This window comes from Rhea pennata, chromosome 11 (assembly GCF_028389875.1).
Source record: "Rhea pennata isolate bPtePen1 chromosome 11, bPtePen1.pri, whole genome shotgun sequence".
NCBI lineage: Eukaryota > Metazoa > Chordata > Aves > Rheiformes > Rheidae > Rhea > Rhea pennata.
Window position 1 is genome coordinate 4,771,212 of NC_084673.1, and position 20,785 is coordinate 4,791,996.

The 20,785-nt window shown below is 38.0% G+C and overlaps 1 protein-coding gene across 2 annotated transcripts in view; it reads right to left on the reverse strand.

Moving 5' to 3' along the window:
- Window positions 1-20,785, reverse strand: part of KLHL13 (kelch like family member 13) — an 83,369-nt gene that overhangs the window by 53,949 nt on the left and 8,635 nt on the right. Inside the window, exons 2-3 of one of the 2 annotated variants that reach the window (XM_062584541.1) lie at window positions 18,953-19,072; window positions 11,542-11,600 (exon numbers count right to left, since the gene is read on the reverse strand). In XM_062584541.1, the coding sequence (XP_062440525.1) occupies window positions 11,542-11,600; window positions 18,953-18,982 (89 nt within the window). In that variant the 5' untranslated portion in view covers window positions 18,983-19,072. The remainder of the gene's footprint in view (window positions 1-11,541; window positions 11,601-18,952; window positions 19,073-20,785) is intronic. The other variant, XM_062584542.1, reaches the window with a different exon arrangement.

Consider the following 20,785-nt stretch of genomic DNA (forward strand, 5'->3'; position numbering starts at 1 on the left):
TAAGGTGTACCTGCTAAGAACAAAGCAAGTAAGTGCACAGAACTAATTGCAAGGAGAGAAAATACAAGTAACGTCACTGCTATGAGGGAAAAAAGAGGCATGACTAGTAAATAAAATCAAGCATTAGAGCATAACTAGAAGGAAATAGGATGGAGAAAAACATAATTCAGATTACTAGAACCTGGAAACTTGAAGATGGACAGAACTTATTCATCATTACTCTCTATGGAAAGCTTTTATAGTTTATTCTTCAGGTTTTACAGCACCATTTATGAAATAGCCATTCTCTATTTTAAGCAGAAATGTGACTGATCAAATAGTGCTAAAAGGCTACAGATACTCACTGATTGTAGCAGTACATGAGCACTCATACGTAAGGATGAAAAAATGAAACTTGAGACTGAATACGCTCAAGTAATCAGGTCACCGCAAATGTATCCGTTAAGACAAAAGGCACTTGTGTGCATGTTTAAAAATAAATAAATAAAGCAGAAAAACCTCTAGTTTCTAATCCTAGCCCAAGTAAACCATTGAAGCAGAGAGCAGAACACTGATGAGATTGGTCATTCTTCAAGACAGATTTAGCTACTGTCAAAACATAGCTTCAATACTTCACACTGTTGTCCCCCAAATTATCTGTTTAGACTGAGACAATAATACACAAGTCAGTGAAACTATAACTCTTAGAATTGCCCTGTCAGGAGATGAAAACTCAAAGCAGTATAAGGTTGCTTAACGTCAATACAAGCTTCAGAATAGAAATAATTGAGCATTTATTCTCAAGAAACATGCTCAGATCAGTCCTTTCAATGTGTTCCCCTAGATAAAAGCTTTAAATTCCCTTAATAAATAATCCAAATGAACAACAAAGAAGTCTTAAACAATATTAACAGAAGAGCATTAGTCAAAATGCCATTTCATCTCATATTTTCAACCATGTACAAAGCAAAACAAGATTCCTAGCAACACTACTGAAGACACATTCACGCTGCAGTGGTTTATTACTTGATATAGTGGGCAGAGAAACAGATCTGTCACTTCCTCGGACAAAAAACCAAATCAAAACAGTTGTCCTTAGTGCAAGAAGATTTTACACATAGGAACGTGCAATCAGCATCCAGTCTGCAGTGCACAGATGTATCAGTACTTAAGTAATGTGAAGGACCTATGTCAGAATGGTTCACGCAAGCAACTACTTCATGAGAAACTCAGCAAAGACGCCTAAACTTTTGTTTTACTTTGCATTTCATTAAACCTGAAATTCCTACTTCAACTACAAAAAGCACAAAAAATAATCAAGATATTGAATACAACTCATTTTTAATAGAAAGACACTGCCCTAGAAACAAACATTGATTTTTCTGGTTTCTTTGAGAGAATGAAACCAATAGTCCTAACATCTTAAGCTGAACAGATCAGACCACACAACCATTAACAGAAAAGGAACAGAAAGTATAGTGAAAGATAAGAACGTAGCCTGATTTTCAGGAAGCTGTAAGACTGTTTCGGATGCTTAGGCATAATTGATCCTTTATTAAGAACTTCATTTCAAGTTAGGAAGACATGGATATAAGGCTACTAGGTTTCCTTCCAAGATAAGGTAAGCATCTCAACCCTCACCCTGAATCTGTTTTAAAAAATAAATAGCAGAAATGACAGATACAGTGTAATGAGAAAGACAGAAATAGCTGTATTCTGTATATTTTAAGACAGAAATCCCTCCCCAGTCATATCAGGAATCAATGTTTTTAGCATATTCTGAAAAGTTTGATAATTAAGTGTTACTGCCTACTTGTTATAAAATTGGCCTTTGATATCCGAAGGCAGATGCAAAGGCAGCTAGATCAACTAGATCAGAAAAATCCACAGAAAGCCTGGATTAGTAAGAATGTGACTTGTTTTTTTCCGGGTTTGTCTGCAAATTACATACTCCACTGTTCAAGAAACAAATTTAGTTTAGGGATCATATACTAGGTCCTTTCCTTTCTCAAGCCACTTGCTACTTTGCTTTTCCAGATTTTTTTCTGCTTTCCAAATGGGAAAAAAAAGTCTTCATGCTGTCATCCTAGGGAAAAAAAAAAAAAAAAAAAAAGCCTGAATATGGACACACCGTCATGAATGCAGCCCCTTGCAACATACCTGTCATGAAGCACTGCTGACATCTCCCCTCGGAGCACAGAATGATCCATGCCGTCGAGGTTAGTAACTCCCCTGTTGACCAAAGGAGATAAAATGCAATATGTAATTTTAGACAAGAGTAGCTGTCCTAAAGCATGCTTAGCATGGTAAAACGCATGAAGTTGCAGACAGCAACTGCTAAAGATTTGTGAAGTCCATCTGCTGTTCTGATAGGAAAACGTGCCTTCAAAAAAAAAAAGGAAAGGAAAGGAAAAAAAAGAAAGTAATTCCCAGGAAGCCATGAAGCAGACCAGAGATGCCCTCTAAAATTTGTTGAAGCACAACAGTATCTGCATGCTGTTCATTTCAGTACTACCTTTCGAGCTTTCTAAACAAAAAAATTAAGTCAAGACTATCAAGAGCAGCAGCATAAAGAAAACTGACTCAGAAAGAAATTCCATCAACTGAAAAGTCAAGTTAAAAAGGATGAAAAATACTGACAGTACAATAAAAGCACCAATCTTGATGAAAAGCTTTTATCTCATGATAAATTACATTTCTAGGACATTTCCCCCCCCTAAGTCTTCTACAAACTTACTGCCTACAAGCCATCTTTACACAAATTTTCTGTCTACCATTCAGCTGTGATGCCTGTATTTCTGCTATTCCCTTGACTACCATAAACTTCAATTAGTCTTCTTTTGCTTGCAAAGATGGGCTCTAATCTAGGATGCTAATTTCTGATTAGCGTTGTGTGTCTTGCAATCATTTGTGCATTAGGAACTCAAGGAGAACATTTAGGAAATAAAATAATTATAGTACTCAGTTTCAATGCCAGAACCAAAGCTTTGCTGCTCCTCAACTTCGTAAGTATGAGCTGAAACATAAGGACTAATCTTTAAAGCAAATAGCAAACAAAATGAGAGAATGGAACTGTTCTCTATTTTCTCATCGTGGTTCACCCTGGAGAAGGCTCAGGGGGATATAACCACAATTTTCCAATATACGAAACGTCATTATAGAGACGATGAACGTAGTTCCTTCACAAGGATGCACAGTGATGGGATAAAAAGGCAACAGGCTCAAGTTGCTTCAAATGAAATTCCATCTGGATATAATGAAAAAAACATGAACGAAAGACCTCTGCACGATGAGAAGAATTAAACATTGGAATAGGTTGTTCAGGGAAGTGGTAGAGTGGTAGCAACTCCCTCACTGGAAATATTCAACGTTCAGCCCGAAAGGGCCTGGGATGACTTAATCTAAAACCCTGCTTTTCTCTCCAGAAGGCCTTTCCAAACTAGCCTTTTTTGTGATATTATAATCCTGCACTAAGCAAAAAAATGAAACAAGTACAGATGATCTTCAAATGACATTTTTTAAAAAAAAGTGAGTTTGGATTTTTTTTTTTTTAATAAACCAGAAAAAGAACTTTCTGGACAACTAAAACCGTATCAAGTATAGATCATGATACAGACAGAATTCTGCACCTTTTAAATCCCTGAGATTTAAAGTATTTGTTTAAAAACGTGCCTTTTGCATATAAGGCTCTGTTCTGCAATAAAAAGACCACCTGAGTTGTTATTAAATCTCTCACCTGCTATTAAAGAATATTAAGCTTAATTTCTGTATCCAATAAAGATCAAAGGACTAGAAATCAGAGTTTCAAAATGGTAGGAAAACAAGGCCAAAAATAATTGCTTATGAACTAACAATTAAAATAGCTTATCTGACTCGAGCCAAAACATGCAATGCAGGGCACGTAGCAGCTCAGAAGCACTTATCCTTCCTCAGAAGTTCAAAATTAGAACTAGGCAGTTAGAGTGTCTTAAAATAAGGGTATCTAATGAAGTGATATGACTTTCAGTCCAGGTATATTTACTCAGAATACACTTAGGCTGACAGTAGAGAGAGAACTTTTCCCTGCCTACGAAGCACTTCGAACATATTACACGCATACAGCACAGCAGCTGCTACTTCAAACATTTACTGCTTCCACCTCTTGATTCTGCATTAAAAAATTTTCTTAAAAAAACTGTGTTGTGCACTGAGGAAATTACTTTCCAAAGAAAAATCAGCATCAGAAGTCACTTTTGCACCACAAAACATTCTGGACAAGAACACACTCTGTAACATCAATGAATTTGAGTAGTAGTTTTCTTTGGCAAAGCTTCTACAAATAAAAATGAAATTCAGAGTTGAACTAGGTCCACAGACATATTAATAACATAAGGCTTTTAGTAAATACAACAATATTTATATGCAAAACAGCCTTTTCATTTGTTCTTTTAGACCCACGTATTACCTTGGGTCTTTGGACAGATCTGCATTTCAGCTTTTCATCTTGCCGCACGGCTGTATCACAAGACATGTAATTTTGTCTGATGGGAGGTTTGTTGGGGAGGAGGGGAGAAGAGTTTTGTGTCATCTTTTTGATTTGGGAAGGGGGTGGAGGTATAGGAAATAAGTGTGCTGTTTCTTTAAACACTTCACACATTCATATTAGCAAAAGCCTTAAACTAGTACAGTTACATTGGCAAATAATTTTTACCAGTTTATTTCATCAAATCAACTGGGAAAAGAATGTTACCTGCACATAAAGAGTTAGTGTCAAACATAAAAATAATTATGGAAAAAATGTTTTATGTCTTCAGAACAGTTTTGCCCCTTGTTACCTACTCGAGTAAAAATCCACCTTGCAGAGAATTAAATTATTTTGGTTTCAGACAAATTCCGTATTTCTTTATCCTCTGAAACTCTGCTGAACGTCCTCCTGGCTCGTCACTTCAGCCACGTTAATGTATTTCCATGCATCCAGCCAGCACTCCTGCGTCTCTCGCCACATCAAGCACAAAAGGCTGCTTTCCAAGGTCCTTCGGGGCTCAGCTTTGCTGCAGTTGCTACATTTATTCCCCTTAATTAGATCAATCTTTGGCAAACTGTCCAACAAGCACCTCTACAGTTTCTCTCATGTGACCTCTTACGGACGAAGGTGCTTTTATAAAAGGCCACGATGATTTCTCCTTCAGAACAACCAGCACCGAGCCAGCGATGCACGACCTGACATCTGTCAGAGGGCTGATACATTGGAACTACTTCTTCTAAGTCACTTGGTTTGATTTCCTATAGATCCCCATCGATCCTTGCTCTCTCATTTCGCACTCTTGGCTTATAAGCAGTTTGAAAGATGTCTTGTTTTACATTTGCACACTGCCAATGCTGGCCAGGTGAGTACTCAAGCAATGTATTACCCAAACAGAGTTTTTGCAAAGTAGATACTGAGCTGTATCCTTCAGTTAGCCTTTTTTTAAAGGAAACAAAAAGCAGGAACACAGAAGTCTAGAATAAATTCAAAAGAATAAAAGGTCCATGCTTGCCACAGAATCAGGGATTCTTCACTTCATTGCACTTCATTGGGATGAAGTTTTTTTAAAAAAAAACTATTTAAGAAGTTCATAAATTTCTTCAACAATCCTTTTAAAGTTTTATTTCTGAATTTTAAACCCAAGATTTCTTCCTCCAGGAAGACAAATACCTGTGAGCTTTTGCAGTCAGAAGCAGGAGCTGAAGGTTGACAAACCACAGATAGAGCAGAACAAGTGCAAGTAAGCACCTACTATCAAGGTAGCACTTCGCATCTCTAAGTCTGTGTGCACAGCTGAAACATTTACTTCTGCTGGACAGCCCCCACAACTAAACAAGACAAGAGGTGTAAGCTGATTGCTAAGCACTCTGCTAGCACGAGAGCAGCACAAAGGCTCAGGCTACTTCGCTCCAGGTTGTTCTGATCCAGAAGCAAGCATGCAACTGCAGCATATGTTGTATCAGGGTTGCTTATGAGCAAGTGTTAAATAAGGCATGACGAAAAAACAAAAACGTATTTCCCATAGATTTCTCTTTAACTGAAAAGACACTAAAACAAATGTTACTTGCTACATTTAAAAATCAAGGTATTTTTTCCAAAGCTATTTAGTTTTGACTCCTTGTAGCAAAATCAGGAGACCATTATTAAAAACACAGGTGTGAAATTACCCAAAGCTTAAAAATTAAAGAATCTTCTGTTCCTGAAAAACTAACACACTTTATATTGCACTTAAGAATTCATTAAATTTCAGCGTTAAGCATATACTAGATCAGTTCAGACTTCCTGAAATATCATTTACAAACAGTATAATTTCAGGAAAGCCACAAATACTAAAAAAGGAAGTGAGACTGTTTAATAGAACAGGATCCACTACGCTGAACTCCATAATACAAAACCATATTTAAAACCAGTACAAGTAATTCTGGTTATATGTAAACCATCCTACTGCAAAGCTAGCATGTGCAGCAGACAGAGCGCTGTTAAAGCATCTTGAACATCTGGCTTGTGATAAATACAAGCTAACACGAAGGACACAAGCAATGTGTCCAATGAAAAACCTCAGCAATGTGCATACTATAAATCTCCAGAAGATCTACTGCCTTACTCTCACCATCTTAAAACATCCTGCAGTGACCCAGGATGCCTGCACCAAGTCCAAACACAAACTATTTCAGAGGAGCTACACCAACCTTAAGACGCTGCAGACAGAGCAAATTAAATCTCCATAGCTGTTCTATGGAAAAAGAATGAACTTTATACAGTTTGTACCACAACCAAACTTTTAATCTCAGAACTATTTGGCAATTTCAACCTCAGGATAGTATTTGCATTTGTTCTAGCACAATCATGCAATCATGCTAAGACTGGATTGTTTTATTGTCCGATTACACGGACATCTGTGCCCTTATGGATCTTGACTCTCAAGTCAATGGGTGACAGCCATGGGCTTCATAATTTGAACTCCAAGAGCAGCAAGTCTGGAAATACCAAAGTCACTGTTCAAGACAAACACAGAGTGGCATTTTATACAAAGATTTTTGAAATTGAAGTTTAAAATTAGAACCGTCTTCATTTCTTTTCTAAAGATGATCTGAAACAAAGCAGCTAATCTTCCCGCATTGAAGATGTCACCAGCTTTGTAGCCGACAGCCTCACTGAGATCAAAGTCGCAGCTCTTCTCCACTGCTTCATTCCACCACCTCAACAGACACCACACACACGTGTGTCTCCATCCTGCAGGGGAAGTGGCACCTCTTTCCACATCCACCTTTTCTGATGGTTTTTAATGTTTTGGTTAGTAAGTAATGTTTTGGACAGGTAAGTTGAAAATGAGCAGGTTGGCAACTGGCTAGCCTACGTTCACCTAACGAGCCTTGCAGGTGGCAGGTTGCCCTCTTCCCTCCCATTCTTCAATACCCTCATTTTATCACCAGCAAATGTAACTTTTACCTGAAAATTGCCATGGATGAAAGAGCTTGTTCAGACACAGCATCGCACTTTTACAGGAATGAGGCAGAGACCACTAACCAACCTGTCACTACAGGCTGCTGTCCATGATTCCAGCTCAGGACACTGCACAAGGAGGCTCAACTCACAGCACTGAAACTGTAGTAGGAAATAGCAGAATTTTTGCAATATTGTGATGTATGTACCAAAGTATTGTTTTAAATACTGTTACAAATTTTAGAGTCAGCTGATTAAATATTTCATGCCTTGATTTGCACACTGAACTGAGTTTTATCTCAAATATTTGCAGAAAAATGAATGATTACCAAGGTTTTTAGCTGGTCTAAAAAAAATAATTAATTTGAGAAAAATTGTTCCTAAAACGTTTAAGTCTTACAAAATCATTATACCTTCAGTGCTCTGTGAAGGGTTTGCACTTCTCACCTGCACTCTTCCTCCTTCACAAAGTCTTTGGCCAATAGGAGTAACCTCTAGTTAAAGCTCATTCATCATCACTTATATTTAATACATTCATGCTGATGAAATGGATTCCTTGACAAAGTCTGATTAGACTTTGATTAAAAAAAAAAAAAAACACACAGAAGCAATCCAACAAATATGACAAAAGTCAAAGATAAAAGCCTCTATTATCTCCATTAAGACAACAGAACTAATGACCTTTGGAAATCACTTTCTCTTCCCTAGCAGAAAAAAAAAATGGTAATAAAACAACTGCCACCCACCAGTTATTTTAAGAGCGTAAAGCTTGATGTTGTTGCTAAGATCTGGAAAGGCCAGCAGAGCATATTAGTCCATTCACTAGGAAACTGAATAGCTTAGATACAGCATGTCCCTTCAGTGTCCAACTTGTCACATACACCCCTAATCTACTGATTACTGAGGGCACAGCACAAGTACTTACTGCTATTGTACAAATTAGACTTACCCAGACAAGGGCAGATGTCAAGTAGAACAAGGCACCCTCATTCAGCCTGTCACTCACGGAGCACAATCAGAATAGGGAAGAAACGTGCAGCTTTGCATTTTGGTCAAAAGTATTTTATTTCCACAATGTTATCAAGTATACTTATGAACTAATAATTTCTTTTAATTTGTGAGCGTAGAAATTAATACTATTAAATTAAAAAAACTTCTATTGTATGCTTGTGCTTTACTAACAAAGAAACTTACTGCACTGAAGTTGCAGTATATATTTTAAACTCTTGAAAGCTTGCTGCTCGAGTATTCAAAGGAAAAACATTTTTCCACTTTTCATCAGAAATTCTGTACATTCAAAACTGCACAGCAATATTCACAATAACAACAGAAAACAGATCAACAGCAATTTCCTTTATACATCCCACAAACTTTGTAGAAATAGGTAAGTACCGTTCACAGAAAGAGATACTGCAGCACAGAGGTTAAAGCCAAGGTTATGATCATGCAGAACTAGAAAAAAACCCTCCGCCCTGTAACAAGGACTAAACTGTCTTCATTCACAAGATATCCCATTATATCTCACCCTTATTATAACCCTGCAACAATTAATCAAACTAGTTGGATATTACCTGTTCTTGCAGCTACTAATGCTGACACAGAGGAGTTTTAACGTAGGCAAATCCAGAAACACGGTTCATGGTGGGTGTCATTGGCTGTAAGCTTTATCCGCTCTTTCTCAAATATCAGAGCACAACCTGACCCAGCCATATGTTCAAGACTGAAAAGCTGACTGCTCTGGAGCTAAAAGTCCTTAACAGCAACGTCTGCATGAATAAACTCTAGCTGCCTCCCAAAACAATTGCTGTGTATATTTCTTTCACAGAGCCAGTTCTGAAAATTACCATAGTAAAATGCATTCAACATCTGCAAATACATTCAAAGAAGAAGACATGCATCAGTGAATGTGGTTTCACTAGGAAAACATTTCATTTAATGCATGTAGACTGATACTTAAAATATTTATACCTAAATTACATTTCTAATAAACAAATCAAATCGTAATTTTATTAATCTGGTATCAAAGATGTCTTATTAAAAGAAATTGTGAATCTATTTGTCGACTGCAAAGTTTTCCAAGCTCTGTATAGTGATATCCAGGTGGTAATTAAATAAAACTGTGCACATCTAAAATGCTTCAAACAGATTTTATCCAGGCCTCTACAGAGCAGACTGCCACACAAGTTCTGCTTCTTTCATTCACCTTTAATCTTCCATAAAGCTACATCAAAAGCTGGGTAAAGATTTTTTTTTTTTTTTTTAATGAGAAAAGATTGAGTTATGAATGAAGTCTCCTTTGTCCAACACGAACACAACAGCAAGTCAAAGCAAAAGATTCTGTTTCAGGTCAAGGCTTTGGCCATATCCCTTCACTCTCATTAGTAACAGCAGAAATACCTGTTGGTAAGCCTGGGGAATTTAAACACAGATGGTTTTTAAAACAGCATCATCCACTGAGTGCACCCAGACAGGACACTGTAATAAAAACAAAACAAAGGAAAAAGAAAAAAACCAGCCTTGGCCAGCCTTCCCAAGCTGGCAAGCAGAGCCTGGAAGAAGCCAAGGGAAAGACAACTGGAAGCCGATGTTGTCTTGAGGTAGATTTGACTGAATTTGCACCCACTCTTTGCATACACTGAATCTCATCCCAGAATGAGAAACTTAACTATCAATCACTTTTTTTTTAAGTAGTTACTAAACTAAAAATTACAAAATCCTATCTACGAAAATATGCAAAAGGCTCCATGATAATAGAAGTACAAAAACAGTTTTAAAACCTTTTTGTTAGATCTAGGTAACGAAGAAAAGTAAATACATTGTAAGAACCCAAACAAATCCTAGTCTAAGAGTTTAAGCTATTACTAGTTTGTTATAATAAAAGGAGATTTATCAATTAAAATCTTCTCATGGTGTAACATTAATATTCCTGTAACTACAAAAAAGAATTAAATGGAGGTGCCCCAAGTAACTGCAGCTCTTCTAACAGAGACTCCAACTCTTCGGTGCCAAGAAAAGCAATGAAGTTGTCCACAAAGGTATCATTCTCCTAGATAGCTACCATTAGAATAAATCAGTACCTCCAGACTATCTCATCTCATGGCTTAAATGAAAGCATTCAAGACCACAGTACTATTATACTTAAAGCAAAGAAATAAAAACTAAGCACAAAACTGCCATGGAAAATTCTCAAGTAATTTTAACAGGCTCTTCAGTTCTCTAATACTACAAGAAATTTAGCAAAACGACTGCTAAGGGTCCACAGAGGAAACCCTGGCACGTAACCACCTCAGAAGAAAGAGCTGTCAGATGAGTCTACAGCACTACTAAAGCAGCATACTCACGGAGTGCCTTGGACAAATAAGGCATCACAGCAACTTACTGCAATCATAAAAAATGACTTTGTTTATACAAAAGTAAATGCTTTAGGTGCTTCGGTATACCTACACGCTGTCTGTGAGGCTCTTCACTTCCTGTCATATTTCTGGAAGCATAGTTTAGCCACATAACATCAGAATATCATCGTGTTCCAGCACACGGACACATGCCGAAAACTTACAGGAAACTTTCCAGTTTCTACAGACCACCACTATTCCCACCTTTGCAAGTCTGATGTTTCCAACAACTAAAATTAGGCAAGGAGAAGTATTAACAAGTGCTTAATTACACTGGCAGAAAATCTGTCACGTAAAATAGGTAGTGGCCGCTAGGCTTGATAGAAGCAGTTCTGTAAGCACCTAGTTAATCGTACTAAAGGTGACCCATGGACCCAGCACGAGAGTTTCCACTGATGTCTGCAACAGCGTTTACAGTCAATAGCAAAAGCCTTTGGTAGGCTGATCACAGTGGAAAATTTAGGCAGCATGGTTAATCGTTCATGAAGCCACCCAGACTCCATTGCTGTCCTCCAGCTCTTTATTTCAGAGTTCAGCTCTGTCTAGTCTTTCCATGCAGGGCTCCACATTCACGGCTTTCCAGAACCAAATGAAAATTTTAGGCAAATAACATAGTTACTCCAAATTAAAAAAAGAGAATAAATTCTCACTTTCTTAATTCTCACAAAGCATTCTGAGCTTCCTTAAAAAAGAAAAAAAAGAGCACACATTTACATTACTCACAAAGTATCTCTCCACATCATCTCTGATAAGCGGAAATATCTCCTCTGCTCTTCATTCACCTGTAGTCAAACAAAAAAAAAGAATTAAAGCAGAGAATCACAGACAGACATCCAAAAGGAGCATTCTGCCTCTCAAATGCCATGTATTTTAGAAAAACAAGATTTCTCTAAATATTCATGCACAGTATGGCTTTCCCCCCCCATTTCACTAACTTTCAACAGTAAAAGTACAGAGATAAAGGAACAAAAGAGAAATGTTTCTTATTTCTACTACATGACTACTGCTCCTTCCCACTGTGCAAACAAGGATGAATTATGAAAACTAATCAAGTGAACAGAGAGAGCACATGCCCTAGATTTTTCAAATAATCTCTTGGTTTAACCCAGTTGTTCCTGAGCCTGCCTATTCCATGAACAATTTACTGAAATGGGAGCTGTGACTCATTATTTTAAAAGCCACCTTTTAAGGGTGAGGGAGAGAAACAGCTCACATTGTTTGTGTGATAAGTAATTACACTAATTTGTACAGAGGAAAAAAGGTCTAAATTTTAATGAGCTCCATTTTTAAGATCTCATAACACTTGATCAAAAAGCTATAGCCATGCTTGATGTTTTCAGTCTAAGAGTATATCTTAGTCACTAATAAAAATAAAAGACTACAGTCTACCTTCAAGTTTGTGAACTCACATATTCATCTGCACTTGAAGGTACACGTACTTAAGATACAGCAGTATTTCAACTTGCTACTGTCATTCTATGCAAGCATTGCAAAACATAAGCCATGCAATACACCTGAAGTCATACTTAAATCTCTGGTCTTTTATATATTTTGCATTTTTAAACATAAATGAACAATAAACACACAACAGTAAATGAGTATTTCTACATATGTTCACAAAACAATAAATTTATATAGAATTCAAAATGTTTGGCCAGTTTATATATTAAAAACCAAGAACTTCTGCAAATTGTTTGCCACTATTTCCCTTCACCACGCCCAAACCAAAACTCTGTGAATTACAAATTAAATTCTAATTTCAGAGAATAAGCCACAAGCACTGCTAATTTAGGATTCTGTCTAAAATTTGATCTTGTTAAAGCAGATGAGACACAGTTAGTGGAAAAAAATTCACACACAGTATTTGTAAACATGAATTATAAATTCACTGTGTTCTTTGCAACACTTTTAGAAGTGCCATAACTGAGACAGCATCAAACAGAATCCTTTAGCAGCAGCTAAACTTTCTGTTCCCTTCCTACTGATGTCTGAGCTGCTGGCAGGGTAAAGCAGTTTTAACTACTCGTGTTGCAGCATCTCAGGACATCTCGTTCGTAATAAACTTCAGCTTGTCCTCTACTAAAGAAGCCTGCTCAGTAAATAGGATATGCTTTATCCATCTTTCATAAGACTGGCACATTCAAAAAGCACCCTATTTGCATGAACTGCTTTCCTAGAGATGTACTCAGAAAAGCTCACCTGTCAAACGCCGTTTCGCGTGCAGCAGGGTTAATGCAATTAGAATGGCTATGGCACTCTCATTAGCTGTCCTATGGGTATTTACAGTCCTATGGGTATTCCACGGATGCATCTGATGAGGCAAATGCACTACACAACTGTACGAGATGATCAAAAGACAATTCCTTTGGACTTTGTAGAACTCTTAAAGTTTCCGTGAGATTAAGTACATTTCAAGAAATAAATGAATCTGGCCTGGTCATGGACCAGAGCACACTAGAGATGTATAGTGTCTATATAGAGTTCCACATCGCCTGTCCACATGGCCCCTGCCCAGGTCAAATCAGTGTTAGTTTGACAGGGTCTTCAATAGGATTGCTTCTCTGTACTATCATCAGGAACACTCACTCCAGCTTGCTCAAAGGTTGGGAATAAAACTAGATCGATTTTTCTCAGCAAACAAATGTTTTTTAGTTTTTTAGGTTTTTTCTTTTAAATCCTTTCACTTTGCATAACTTCCCTAATCAGGTTATTCCAAGTCTACTTTGTTACAAATTTGTTAAATTTATTTTGAGAGAAACAGGCAAGCGGGCTATTGCCCAGCACCATAAATTTCACCCAACAAAACTAGAAATAAACCCTTGACAAGTCAGCCCCACCTTCTTCCAGGGACAGTTTAACACTGCAGTAGACCAAGCTATTTACACAAGTCACCACTGAACTACGGTAATAACTTCCTCAGCCTGTCTCACCAGTTTCAAACAAAACAAAAAAAAAACAAAAACAAAAAAAAAACACTGGAATGACTTTAAAAATGAAATGCCTGATACCTGCATATCTCCTGCCCTCACCTGAATGTTTCCTTGGGAAATGAGATTTCAGCTAAAAAGCTTACAAGCTGTCTACTCACATTATTCTGCTCATGAAAGACTGCTGAGCCGGTTACCGCGGCAGGTAAAAGTTGAGTTTTTATTCTTAAGTTTTTGAGTTTTTTGGTTTTTTTTAATAAAAGAAAACACACACACTTCTGAAGGGACTAAAGATATTTAGCCTCTCTTGAGCTGCATGGCTGGCTTGCAGTAGAAAATCATGAAGAATGTTACCTTTACTGTTTTATTGTACATAGGAGAAAATTAAAGAATTAAACACAAGAGTGCACAAGGTAACTTAATGTAAGTTCTACAACTGGCTGGTGAAGAATTTTCTTCCAATAAAATACAGAATCCAGTAAGTATGTGGGGAATATTTACATGTTTTTACTACCAAAGAAATTCAGATGGTTCAAATGCTGTTTAAAAAAAAATGAGAATGAACAAATTTTTTTAATTTTCACTTGAATGACAGAGCTGCCATCAACTTTTCCTTTCTCACCATTAATTCTGTATGCCCAACATAAATATGAAAATCTCACACCTCTGCTTACAACTACCCACAATGTCCTCAGAAAGGAAATATCTGACCACCAGCACTGACTTGGCTCCCCCCCGTTAGAACCTGGGGGGGCAGGTTCTAATGCTTCGCTGCTCTGAAAGTTTAAGTCTTTTTGGTTTAGGTTCTTTGCTGTAGTTGCTGCTCTTTTTGCTGTTGCAGGATTTTTAAGTGTTCCTTGCAGACCCACGCAGGAATCATGCATTTTGCCATCACTTTCATACAAAAGCAAAAGCATATGCTTATGAATAATGATTCATTTCCCATATAACCAATATATTTGTTGTAATTACCTCCAGTATGAATTTAGGCATAAAGTTTAGAAGTGGTGTGGTTAAGATCACGGGAAATGGATTAGCATTTCACTGGCAAGTTAAACTACTTGCAGTATTCAGAAAATATATAAAAATCATTTGCATGTGCTGGTAAAATGCTAGGACACATTTTTTTTTGTGCAGAAATTAGAATTTATAATTTTGTTCAGAAATTACAAAGCCTGAAGAAGCCGTGATTTAGCCTGACCTACAGCAGACAGCCACTACCACTTGCCTGCCTTGTGCTGGATCTGACAAACCACCCAGCTGCCCAGATCAACAGAAAAACTCCTGTCCAAGGGAGAACGAACCCACTTGACAAATCAGTTTTCCACCAGAAGAGCAAGCTGATCCAGCTCACCTGGTGTCAGCCACATGTTCCTAGGCACGCACTTAGCAACTGTGCACGGAGCAGGGGAAGAAAGCCGCACTGTCCCTTTCAGCAGCAGCTGATTATTGAACTACACCCTTAAACATAGCACGGCTTTAGTCGCTACAGAGAATCTCTCTAAACAGAGAGAAAAGTGCAAGACAAAAAATGCCTTTTTAAGCATAAAGTAGTACATAGAATAGCCTAATTGCAGTTTCCAGGGAGAACTTTCTGCACGTTTCTGCATCTTCCTATTTTTCATAATGCACATCAGAGTTACACTATATGGAAGCAGTATTAACAGGTATCAAATATCACCTGATAATCACTAATGCAGGTAGCAGAAAAAACATTAACCTAACAGAAATGCGTAGTTGTGTTAAGGGAAGAAGTTGTATTCAAAGGGATTTTATCATGCTAGTTACCTGTCATACATGGCAATTAACTAATGTCCTTTGTTAATGCACTTGAAAGATAAGTTCATTAAAAAAATATTCAATTTCATGAACTCAAAATAAATCAAGATTCATGTTTTGATAAACTTAAAAATCCTAGGTAATACAGTACTTACAAAAAACAAGCAGTTTCTTACTAATATAGTTTTTCACTCCTAAAGCAGCAGGAGAAGATAGTTCACTGAAGAATCTGGGAACATTAATATATTCCTTATAGATCACATTTAAGTAAAACATCTGCCATTTTAAACGGTACCTGGGGCAGCAGGAACACGCAGTGCCACACTACATCACGCTCCCCAAATCAGGAGTGCCAGCAAATACAGCGTAGAGCAATCCAACCCCAGGGGAGCAGCTTTTCTCCCGCTAGGCTGAGTCGTACTTAGCCCAGCTCCCCTGGCAGCAGTCCCAGACTGGGACCACACAAGAGAGAAACGGAGGTGGCTGCAGGTGACATCTCACCATGACCAGGAGCTTCTGAAACCCGCCCTAAGATGGGGTCAGGAGGCAGCTGGCAACGTGGGCTTCTGTCACTGTGGTTATGACTAAAGGAAGGTTTCTACTAATTACCTCTCAAGGGTCCTGAAAGTATGAAGTCGCTAACTCTTAAACTGGATGGACTGCTTACACCTCTGCTGTATTACACACCAGCGTACCAGGGGCACCTGCTTCACCGAGAAATTAAGTCCTTCACATTTCCTCGAGCTACCGTTCAAGCAGCCAGGCAACAAGCCACCTTGCAATCACTCTGCACTAAACTCAGAGCATTCCCAGTCGTTACTTTATTCAACCACGTCCTTTACCTGCAGGCTCCATCTAAACCACATCCTTGCAGGAAAAAAGAAAAAGAAAAACCTATGTATGCTAATAAAAGCCTAGGAAAAAAATGCTTTTAGACAGAGTTAGTCAGCATGATTGCAAACACCAGCCACTGTCAGGAAGCTTGCTATTTCGAGAGTGCTGTCAACAGGCAAAATTTTAAGCTAAGGGAAGACCAGGTGACAGATCAGTTTAAAGGCGTTAGTCTTTTGGTTTTTAACAATTATTTTGAGCATACCTTAAAACAAAAAAAAAGAAAGAAACACGGAACTGAACTCATTTGGAAACACTAAGCCATAAGGCAAGGCAGCACTGCACACACCGTTCCCTGGCTTATCATAAGCCAAACAAACATCATGAGAGGTGAACAAGATGGACTTGCTTCATGTGCTGGCAACTTCACTTATTAATGCCAATATAGACTTTTTCTAATACTGCAGGTTTAATACTGGAGATGAGGTTTGGATTTCTACTGCTACCTGCCCTAGAAATGAATATTAAGAATCTCCTGAGCACAAGGACATTGAACATAAGTACGACAGCAGCCCAGGTCTTCTGGCCCCACCACCCACACTTCGTACCCAATACCACTGGTAGATACAAAACATCATTCTAGATATCATAGAACGGTAAGGTTGGAAGGGACCTCTGGAGATCATCTAGTCCAACCCTCAGCGTAGCCCATACAGGGATTGAACTCGCAACCTTGGTACCAGCAGTACCATGCTCTAACCAACCGAGCTAAACCACATCCTAACTGTGCTGAGAACCACTTTTATCCTTAAAATTCCTCTGAACTATACTGCACTTGAAGAATTATTTACTGTCACTATGTACATTTGTTCACAACTCCACAAGAAACGACTAGGTCCTGGGCAACGAACAAATGTCTGAATGGTGAAGTTCATAGGTTCAACTTCTAAACGTAAAGTTGGTTACAAAGGACAATTTAAACAGAACAAACCCTCGACCTCAGAGCAGCACAACTTGGGCTCTGGTCAGCCTATCCATGATCAAAGTGTGACTTTAGCCACACTGGAATTTCTAAATTAGCTATTTACAATGCAATAGATATGTCTAACTTTATGTCTATATTCTATACTTAAATATGTCTTTTCCAGCAACGTTGAATAAACATCAAAGAGGTGAAAATAAATTTATAACAGTATTGTGTTGTATCCCCAATCTGTGCATGTACAAAAAGCTAAACAGCTTCCTGTGTCTTTACTCAGTTGCTCTGATAAAGCCTTCTGATAAAGGCTACATAGTTTTGAGCCACAACTACCATTTGAATAATTAGACTATTCATTGAAAGATTTGAGATTTTTCAAAATATTCAACACTTTGTCTAATGCTTCAAAAGCTGGTTAATATATTTGAAAGTCCCATGTAAAATATTCCTCCCGTGAAAGATTTAAACGAGATATGGTCAGAGCTCTACAAAAGAAAATGAAATACTTCTCATCAACATTTGCAAGTTAAGCGTTTAAACCGCTGTGAAGCATTTAGATACAGGAGTTTCCAAGTGTTGTTCATTTCCAATTGATTATATCTGATTTATTAGATTGTGTGATATTATTACCACACAAAAGCCTCCTAATTTCTGTCTCAGAGAAGGCTGACAAATAGCATCAACAGCACCAAGCTGAGCTGAAGTTTACACTTTTACTACTCACCTACAGTCTCTCGTAAGTCATCTATTTTGCATTGGTAAAAAAAAAAATAATAATAAAAAAAACAACAGGCAGAATAATTTGCAATGAATCCATTTAAGGATTCCTATTGCAATATCCAGAAAAGACTACATAAAGCATACATAGAACACACATATGTAAACATTTATTCACAAAACTATAAAAATTGAAAGTTTCACACTACTGGTAACACAAATATCTGAATTAAAAGCTGAACACTCAAAAACATCTTTTAAGGTGCTTGCTTTCATGGATACACAAACTATTAAAACATCTGTTAAATGCTAAGCTTCATGTAAGGAAAGCACCGCAGAGAAGTCAGATGTAAAAGGTCAGACTAAAGATAGATTTGGCCAAGTTACCTGCCCAGCAGCAGTTGCCTCAGGAACAGTGCAAGTAGCATGACTAATAGGGAATGCTATACTCTGACAGCGTATAATTACGGTTATTATCATAATGCCCCCCCATAACAGCCTGCCCACCTCCAGCATCCTGCCAGCTACCAGGTTCCCCACTACCATCTCCCACACCAGAGAGTCCGGCCCTCTGCACGTGAGCAGCTGACACTCGCTGAGATAAACACCTGAACAAGTGTATTTCTCATTTCCTCTTCCAAAAACACCTGTGAGCACCTTCAAGCAACACTCTGCTGAGAGCTCTGCAGAATCCCTAAAACTGCTAATAAATTGCAGCTCTCAAATTAAAATTTTTCATGATTTCTAGTTTACATCAACTCAAAAATTTGCAATTTTTCCATATAACAGATTTACTGTACTGCCTCATTACTACATGAAAAGCTACAAGTACATCCAGTAAACTACTGAATATGTTGCCTAGCTATGTTAATTGAATAGAAGCAGTTTCACTGGGCCTTACCCTTTTTTTCTTTTTTATTATTAGCTGCATACACAAAGCATCTCAACTTTCTTACTGCTCATGGCAGGATCCCAGGGCTATGTTTCGCCATTCCAAAGTAGTCCAGGTTAATTTTGACATCTAGAACAAGGTTCAGGAAGAGAGAGAGAGAAAAAAAGAAGTCACACATGCTTGCACATTATTTTTCACTAATTTTTTTATTTAAAAGAACTTTGAAGTACAGCATTCCCAGAAAAGTTAACTATTACTTTCTGCAGCTCTTTGAGCTCTATCTCCAACGTGAGTGGAAAATTGGATCTCCCCCCCCACCTTTTTGCCTGAAGGGAAAGTTCATTTAGCTCACTACAAATCTGTCCTGCCCTGCTCTCTTCCATGTATACTGAGTATTTATAACATATTTCTTCAAGATCATAGCTGCAAATAAAAATCAACTTCAATTCAACAATAGCATGGGAGAAAGAGTTAACTTTTGCTTTTAAACTCATCAATCTCTGTCTCTTTACATCTCTCAGACACAGTATTTCCCTTAGAGCCACCATTTTACATAAACCATTGAATGCATATGAAGTGCAGTGCTTTTCACGGAGGTAATACCTTGCATCACCGCACTAAACCAGTCTTTTCATAAATTCACCCCACCGTTACCACCGCAGCTGGAAGCTCCCTGGAAGAGCTTGCAGGAAGAATACAGGTGACAACTGGCTTGGCACAGGCCAAAGCTACAGTGCAAGATTTCTTACCTTGCTCTAAGTTATCTTACTGCAGAGAACGAACGATTGGAGAAGAGAGTAGGGAGGAGACACTGCTTTTCATATTTATATCGAGTAGATATTCCCAATTGGGAAAAGAAGAAGTTACTCAAAAACACAAAGAGTAACTAGCAGGGTGGTCCCCCCACTCCTTTTTTTTTTTTTAATTCACTCTAACCCAAAGCAGAGTGAGGAAACACTGGTAACAACGCTGCCAGCTTTCACTTCCTCTGCGCTTTCTCTCAGAAAACAGCAAAACTGCAACGTAACTCATACATAACTTGGCAACTTGTATTCACGTATCCACATAGCACCAGTAAGGGTTGCTTCTACAGTTAAATGAAAGAAAACATAGAGCAACAGCTTTCCAATAAAAGCACTTGCCAACCTGAAGCGTAATCATTCTTCCAGCAAAAACAATAAAGCAATTCTATTGACAACAAAATCCTGCAGGAAGCTCCACATTAACTAATAAAAAATGGTTTAAAAAAAATGAAGCATTAGTCACTAGAGAGCATCCAAACTTAAACAAAACGATGGAGTTATCTGAAGACTAGAGAGGCTATTGCAGTCTTATTTCAAGAAACTTGCTTCCTCTTGATATTCCTCCTTAAGAGGCACCAAATTATTTTTCTTTTATATACGCACATGCATATGTGTATGGGCAGCCATCAAAGACTTGTGTTCAAGAATTAAAGAAGTATTAATAATTGATGTGGCAGGGATGATGCAAGAGTCTTCCTGATGAATCATGTACAAGAGCCATTTCAGGGAAGAAAATCATGAAGTTTTGAGATTCTAAAATAGTATCTGATGGCAAGGAGCCCCCTAAAACTGAGTATAAGATGCAGGCTTCCCGCCATCCCCTATCTGAACATTTTGCACAACCTGCATCGACGCTACTCCAGCGACGCACGCAACACTACAGTGGAGGTCCTTATGAAAGGCCGTCAGTAATGAAAAACGAGAACAATGTCCGCCTTGTCAGGCACATCTGGGATGGGACTGAAACGATAAAGTGAACACAAAGATAGTGTTTTTCCCTCCAGCCCACTTATTTTTTCCTCCTCCCACTTCTTTTTCC